At 40.8% G+C, this 8,221-nt stretch overlaps 1 protein-coding gene across 1 annotated transcript; it reads right to left on the reverse strand.

Moving 5' to 3' along the window:
- Positions 1-480: 480 nt before the first annotated feature.
- Positions 481-4,818, reverse strand: SOWAHA (sosondowah ankyrin repeat domain family member A). The gene has a single exon (XM_034404647.3). It carries the CDS (start codon positions 4,497-4,499, stop codon positions 3,021-3,023), a length of 1,479 nt encoding a protein of 492 aa, XP_034260538.2. The 5' UTR covers positions 4,500-4,818; the 3' UTR covers positions 481-3,020.
- Positions 4,819-8,221: the final 3,403 nt, after the last annotated feature.

Genomic DNA, 8,221 nt, shown 5'->3' on the forward strand with positions numbered 1-8,221 from the left:
CTCCCAATTTTTTTCCAGTGAGAACAGAATAGATTGTTCTACCTCTATTATCACTATCTTGTGTTCCTCCCATTCTAGAAGTATGAGAGAGGCTTTATATAAACAAGAACTGTGCAATCACCATTAGCTTTTTAAATGTTCTCAAGATTTGGTATCAGAACAGAGTACTGCTGAAAGAAATATAATTAGGGCAAAATGTTTCACAGTTAAATGACCAAGAGAAGGATGCTACTCTTGTCTATCCCTAATTCTACTAAACTGGGAACCCCATTTCATTTCTTTCATTAAACTGGCTGATAATATGCCACATGTTAAGTGTACATTATCCAAATTTTGTAGACTGTGGTCCCTGGAAATTATTTTCAAAGAATGTGAACAGTAAATATTTCATATCTCCTCCATATTAAAGCACATTTGCTGCCATATTTTGTAGGGTTTGATATATTATACCATGCACACATGAACATACATATGCAAAAATAAGAAGCATTGCCTTTATTAATGCAAGGTTGATAAGAAAAACATTCTGAAAACCATTGACCTTGAAAAGAGTTTCAGAGTAGTCTAGTGAAATGCCACAGTTGAAAATTGAAACTACTAATGCGGATTAAACAACCAAACTATTGTAAACAGATATGCTAGCCTATTTGTCCATTTTGTTATAGCAGAACAATGGATTTTTAAAAACACCATCTGTGACGCTCAAGACAGTTCTAAAGAAAATTACATCAGAGAAAGAAATGTTTCTTTAAAGCTGCCTGTTGACCTTGTTATATTCCCAACCAAACTACATGGATTTTGCAGGCATGCTTGTATACCACTCAAGATGCATTTGCTAAATCTGTCAGATTTACAAGTTTACAAATATATATTAGTTTATATTTTGCTATTCAGCATTAGAAATATGGAGTTAAATAATCACTTGGCTTTTACGCATGATCCTATAGAATTATGCTTCAGTTTTTACTTAAATATTTTTTTCATTTTCCAAAGTAAATGTCTTCCATGAAATATGTGTCATATATCTGTGAATACATTTTGAAAGTCAAATCAGATATTCAGTTAAGGAAGTCTTTTCCTACATAAGATGATTTCCAACAGGGATAATTATTATTCTTCTGTTTGTACCTGAATTATTAACTACAGTTACTACAGGGGATGGTTTTCTTATCTCTAGACTGTACCGTCATATTTGTCACATCATGTTTTCAGTTCATGCGAATTTTTCAGATTTAAATTGGCTTTGGCTTAGAAACATAACATAAAAATAAATTCCATCATGATAACAGCACTTATACATTGTACAAACAGCATTAGAAAGGCACAAAATTTCTGTATACATTTACTTGGGATCAGTGATGGGTTGCCCCCAGTTCGCACCGATTCTATAGAACTGGTAGTAAAACTATAGAACTGGTAGTAAAACTGGCGGGAGGCTCTGCCCACCGACCCCGATGTCATCAGAATGCTTCTGCGCGGCCCCGTTGCGAACCGGTAGTAAAGGGAAGTAGAACCCACCCCTGCTTGGGATGTTCTTCCCTGTAAACCCATATCAGTTTCAGAGTCCTTATTTAATTCCAAAGAGTAATTAACTGTATTAAATCAATATACACAAAACGACTATACATCTATTTGTAAAGTGGGATTGAAGTCATTTCATTTATACAAGGCTTTCATAACAGTTTATGAAAAGCATTTTCAAATCTAGAAGGACTTGATGTTGAGAATTTCACAATAAATTTAAGATCCTATATTGAATGAATTTTAAGGCTGAAACTGTAAACAGATTTACTTTGAATATTTATACAATTAATAATATAAAAATAACTGCTTAATATGTTACATTTTGATTCCTTCTTGTGTAAAAATAAATATCCTAAATAGAATTTTTCTTACTATATTTTCAAATGTTTTTTAGGACAGAATATTATAATTGCCAATGTATTATCAACTGAAGGCAATAATTGTGCAATTAGGATTGTATGCTTTTTCTAAATAAAAAGTCTTAACTAGTCATATAACTATTGCAGTGAGGTAGAGGTATTAATCTTCTCTTTTGTTTTAAAGTTGGCATGAGCTAGATTTATAATTTCATTTTATATTCTACACATAGTAAATGCATAAATATATTTAATAGAGGCTTTTAATTTTTTATAAAATAAATTAACCTTCAGTTGGCTACTAAAAGCCATGCGTGTTTACTTTTTCCAATTTATTTTTAAAAAGTTAATGGAAAAGTATCAGTCTGAAGTTTTAGATTGTAAACAAAAATATAGTTTTACTACAGTTGCTTTCTTTTCAACTGCATAAATCAGATCAGCTGAAAAATAGATTGATATAAAATGGGACCTTGTTCAATTATTGTACAAAAATCATTTCCAAACCTAATAAATGGCACATCATTAGGAGATGGGAGCTACTACAAATGAATTTGCTAAATCTACTTTAATGGAATAGGATAGGATGCCAAGAAATGATAAAAATGTTTTTGTTCCCACAACAGGACATTTAAGAGACTTTTGAGAACAGCATGCATGAATAAAATATATTTTTGTTTCAAAGTAAAATAATCTTATATCTTATATGTCAATATATATCTGATATATATCTTATATGTCAATTCTTGATACTATCAGTGCTTACTCAGAAGTCTGTCCACTGATTTCAGTAGGATTTTTTCCTCAAGTATTGCAGGACTGTTGCCTTACTAAACTGATTTTCATGGAAATTTGCACCTAAATCTTACCTTTTATTGGGGAAAAAAATAACTCCCACCCAATGGATAAAATTCAGATGAAACTTCAACAATTCACATTTAATAAATGAAGATTTGGTTGAAAAAAAATCTGTTTTATCAAATGCTGGAAAGCAGCAACTATCAAGTTAAATCATAATCCTATGATTCTTTTTCCTCCTTAGGTTAGACTTAAATTGAAACATATTCAAAACTACAAAGCAAAATGTTTTTCTGTGAACGTGAGATCTTCCCAAGTCTAATTAAATGTTGATATTACTCGAAGTCAGTGAGGTAAGTGACCAAAGAACAATTCTGAAATTGGTCTATGTTTTGATGCAGTTTCATTCTGTTCTTCCTCCAGGGCCTGAGACAAGGAAGAAGAAGAAGAAGAAAAAGCCCTTCTGGATTTCAACTTCCTCCTAGGGGCTGTGGCTATGTTAAGAAATTTATTGACAGGAGCAGGTTTCTTCAAGCCTTTTGTCAGTTCATAGAAGGCAATATCGTCAGATAAAAGCCCCAGGACAGTGCTGGTGGAACTCAAGATAGAAGCAGCCACTTTTATGTTCTTCTTGGTGGAAGGGTTCTGTCCAGTGTTGGTGTGAAGACCAGGGTCATTTAAGAGATGTCTGACTGCAAAAGAAGAGCCTTCTTTTAAATACTGGAACGGTTTCTTCCCACTATAGTCTCTTAAATTGACTTTGGCATTGTAAACTTTGACCAGCTGGGCAATAAATTCTTCCTGCCCATGGATAGCAGCAATATGGAGCGGAGTATAACCCCCAAAGGACTTAGCATTTACATCAATGTGAATACCTCCTTTCTCAACCATTTCTATGACTTTGCTCAGCGTTTTGCAATTTCCACTTTTAGCTGCCCAGTGGAGAACTGTGAAGCCGCTCATGAAATCTCTTTTGCTCGCCAGATTCAGGTCAATGAGCAGCAAGCCATGAAGTTGCTGGGACCACTGGCCGGCTGTGACGTTCACCACCCACTTGTGCTCAGCAGGTTCCAAGGGCACATCGGCCGTGCTGTCAGCTTCCTCGCCCACCTTTAGTGGTTTTGACCCCCTTCTCAGGGAAGGGGATTTGGGCCCCATTTCATTTAGCTGCCGCCTCTTAGTATGAGGGGAGGTAGAAGGGAGGATGGCAGAGGGAGCCACTTGGAGAGCATCTTGGACTGGGATCCTGTCTTGCTCAGGGTTCAATTCCTCAGATCTCTTAGCGTTGCTGGAAGGGGGCACAGAGCGGACTGGCAGCATGCAGGGCTTTGGGGAGGCACCTTTGGGGGCCAAATGGTCTTTGACACTGGGAACTTTGAGGATTTCCGAGCCTCCCCTTTGAAAGAGGTTCTTCAACTGGATCACAGGGATCGTCCGATGCGCTTCAGGGTCTTCCTCTCCAGGCGAGCTCCGAGGCGCCACGAAGCCGGCAGGGCAAGCGGGCGCTCCAGAATCGGCGCCTTCTGTTTCCTCGTCAGACAGGTCCCCGAAGGCGAACGATCTCGGTTCCGCATCGGAGGAATCCGGGACCAACTGGTGCCTTTTTCTGAGCACGACCAACTTGATCCCCTCCGAGACCTGCACGACCGCCACGCTGTTGACCAAGTAGATGAAGCGCTGGCGGAGAGCAGCTCGGACCTCCGGCGTCGCCTTGGGCACGTCCAGCAGCGGCTTGAAGTGGTCGAGCAGCAGCGAATTGCGCACCTTGCCGCCGTGTTCCCGAAGGAAGCCCACCACGGCGGCTTGGTTCAAGAATTCAGCCATGCCCGCTACGGCCAGGGCGGACGACGGGCGTGGGAGCCGCGGAGGGAGAGACGGTGACCGCTCCCCGGGAGGCTCCAGCCACCTGCCGCCGCTTCCTCGGCTGTGGAGGAATCTCTCTCTGGCGCCCTCCTTTCCAGCTGGCCGAGAACGCACGAGGTAAAGTGCGGGACAAAAACCGCCCGCCGCGGAGCCGGCTGGGATTTGTAGTGAGCCACACACCTGAGTTCGAACGCCGCGTTTTTTTCTGAAACCCGAGGCGGCTCCCCAGGCGCAGCCGCAGATCGTCCTGCCTCCGCTTTGCCTACCCGAGCAACAGGCGTCTCCCGCCTTCGGTCCCACCACGTGCGTCAAACTAAGGCGAGGAGCGCCCCCGCCCCCCTCCACTTTTGCTTTGGGAAAAACAAACAAACAAAAAAAGCAGGGGGCGTTTCTGTGCTTTTGGTTTTTCTGCAGCTTCGCCCCCCCCCCGAGACGCGCGGAGCCCTCTTGGTATGGCCCAGGTAAATCGACCGCTCAGCGAGGCAAAGAGGCCAGGGCAGCAAAGTGACTGGCAACGAGTTATTTTGAAGCACTCCCCGGCGCTCTTTTACGCCTTTTAATATATGGCACTGCGTGGGCTTGACAGGAGAAATAGTTCTGTTGACATAGAAATATGCTCTGGAAGATGGTGTTGGTCTGCAGCTCTCTGCAGTGTTGGAGAATGGCAGCCTCCTAGAAAAGAGCATATATGTGTGAATATGGTACAGAAACACCCTTTCTGCTGGGGCCACACATTCCTCCCCTCTTCCCATCACTTTGCCTCTGTCTGAAGCAAGAATGGGCTTTGGGGAGTCCACTTGGTGCTCTCTCCAACTCATGCTGTCTAATAGAAGAGAATATATGTGGTTCAGGGTTGAACCCTGTCTCGATGCTTGGTTGCTTGCTTGCAGACATTTCATTACCTACCTAGGTAACGTCATTAGTGCTAGTGAATGTGGGATTTGCTCCCTGTGTACAATATACAGTCGCTTGCCCTGCCAGTGTTGGTGGGAGCATGGTCGTCTTTGTAGTTCTTGAGCCAAGGTGGCGCAGTGATTAGAGGGCAGTACTGCAGGCTACTTCTGCTGACTGCCAGCTGACTGCAATTTGGCAGTTCAAATCTCACCAGGCTCAAGGTTGACTCAGCCTTCCATCCTTCTGAAGTGGGTAAAATGAGGACCCAGATTGTTGGGGGCAATAGGCTGACTCTGTAAACCACTTAGAGAGGGCTGTAAAGGACTGTGAAGTGGTATATAAGTCTAAGTGCTATTGCTATTAGGATATTGTTTTCTGGTTCTTTGGCATCCATACCTGCTTATCTGGCTGTAAAGGATGTGTTCTGGGTTTTTTGCTTCCTTTTTTGTTTTCTTATTGTCGGTTTTGAATAGTTTGTCAATGTGGTTTATCTCTATGTGTCTATTGATGGATGATGTGTCTGAGTGTTAATTTCCAGGAATTCCCTTGTGTTTATGGATTTAGCTAGTTTCCCACTTGAAACTATGATTGAGTCTGTCCCCATATTGTGAAATTAAGGAGTTTTCATCGTGTCTTCTGACTGTTAGTTGATATTCATGGATGTGTTCTGCTAGTCTTCTGCCTGTCTGTCCTACACAGGTAGTGGCTGTTACAGTGTGTTGTACATAACTCATGCTTTTTCCCCCCTTGGGCCACTGAGCCTTTTGGTTTACTTAAGAAGTTTTGGAGGGCTTTAGTTGGATTGTGTGCTATATGGTTGTAATAGTAAGTGCTTATTTCTCAAATGTTTTCGATGTATGTCAGTATTATCCTTCTTCATAGCTTGAGTTGGTTGTGTTGTAGTGGGTTGAGTGGTTAGACGCTTTTTGATAAAGTTGCCTGGATATCCATTTTGTAGATGATGTTGGTCTGTTCCCTTTTCCTGGTGTTCTGGATTGCTGTAGTGCATTTGTACTCATCTGAATAATTCTTACATAACTCTTCTTGGTTGTTACTTTGACAGTGGAGTGCTTGGATAGTGTGGGTGGATTTTTGATAGAACTGTATTTTTAATGTGCTACCATTTCCTATGCTGCTGAGAATATCCAAGAAAGATAGTGTGTTGCTGTTGCCTAATTCCCTAGTGGATTTTATTCTTTTGAAGAGGTTGCTGATTGTTTCATGTGTCTTCTCTTGTTGTTCCTTTTTTATTATGATGAAGGTGTCATCCACATACTGTATCCATATTTTTGGTTGCATGATGATATATTTGACCATCAACAGAAGCAGTATGCTCCGTCTCATAATTGGGTAGACCAGGTTGCCCTGATAGACCGGTCCCACCAGAGAAAAAACACTTACTTATGTATGGCAGTGCTATATTTCTAGATGCTGCATTAGAATCTCTGCTATGAGTCCTGCAAGTGGAAATCCCATGGATGTTCCTTTGATTTATTGGTATATTTGACCATCAAACTGAAAGCAGAAGTTGAAGAGATCCATGATTCTGGGTAGTTTGGTCTTAGTGTATTTGGTAAGGTAAGATGTGTTGTGTAGTACTGCTGCTATGAATTATTTCACTAGTTGTGAGTTTATGGATTTAAACTGTGCTGTGACATCAAATAAAATTATAATCCCACCTTCTCTTATTGAGTCTTTGATTTTCTGGACTGTCATAATGGAAAGTTGTTAGAATATTTGCTCCCCTCTGTGAGATGTCCAAGCTTTTTTGCAATTACTTTAGCTATGTTGTATGTTGGGGTCCCGGGTAATGATATAACTGGATAAAGAGATATGTTGGACTTTTGTATTTTGGGGCATCCATAGAAGCATGGGAAGATGGGACCACTGCTTTTCTCTACTCTCTTCTTCTTTTCTGATTTGACCTTTCTTAGATTATTAACAGGCTTGATCAGATTGTCTACTTTCTGTATTAGGTTGTGTTACTGGGATGTCGGTTTCTTTGTCTTCCGGTAATTCTTTGGCTTTTTGTATATATAGTGATCTGTCCATGACAATTGTGGTACATTCTTTATCTGCTGGGAGGGTGCTGATGGTTTGATCTTTCTATACGTTTTTGTGGGCTGTGCTGTCCTCTGAGTTGGTTCTGATTCTTTGTTCTTCTGGTCTGTGGTATGATTGTCTGTGGTATGTTTTCTTGGGTTTCGGTGGCATTTCAAATGCTGCTTCTAAGACTGCAAAGAATTCTAACTAATTAGAATCATGTAATTACAGTATAGTATAGTTTCTGGAAGATATTGCATTCTGGGGGAAATTCTTTTTGAATTTTGAATTCAATTTTGAAGTAAAAGATGTCTTCCAGGACTAACTCTATTTTTTTTTGGAAGAATTTTAAGAATATTGTGACTGCTGTCTTTAAGAAATAGTTATGTAGAAAGCTAATACGTTTCAAACCAAAGTACCAGGTGTATCTGGGGCCCATCATAGTCCAGCATGGCAGAAAATACCTGGAAGAGCTATGGCACATCTTGGCAGCCATTTTGGGAATAGGGAAAAAACCTCCCATGACAGCCATTTGGTGACTGCATCTGTCATATGGTCTTACAATTCCAAATGTGCCCACTGACAAATCTCTAAAGAAAAAGTGCAAGGCAATGAAACAAGATTATGCAGATTCAGAGGCCAATTATATAGCCTTGTAGTAAGCATACCTTTGTGCCATTGTAAGGGTGTGAGGAAGAGTCAAAGGTCATATGGGTGTGAATCAGTGGTGAGTTGCCCCCGATTCA

The sequence above is a fragment of the Pantherophis guttatus genome, chromosome 2 (genome assembly GCF_059756535.1).
Source record: "Pantherophis guttatus breed Tessera chromosome 2, ASM5975653v1, whole genome shotgun sequence".
In the NCBI taxonomy this organism is placed as follows: Eukaryota; Metazoa; Chordata; class Lepidosauria; order Squamata; family Colubridae; genus Pantherophis; species Pantherophis guttatus.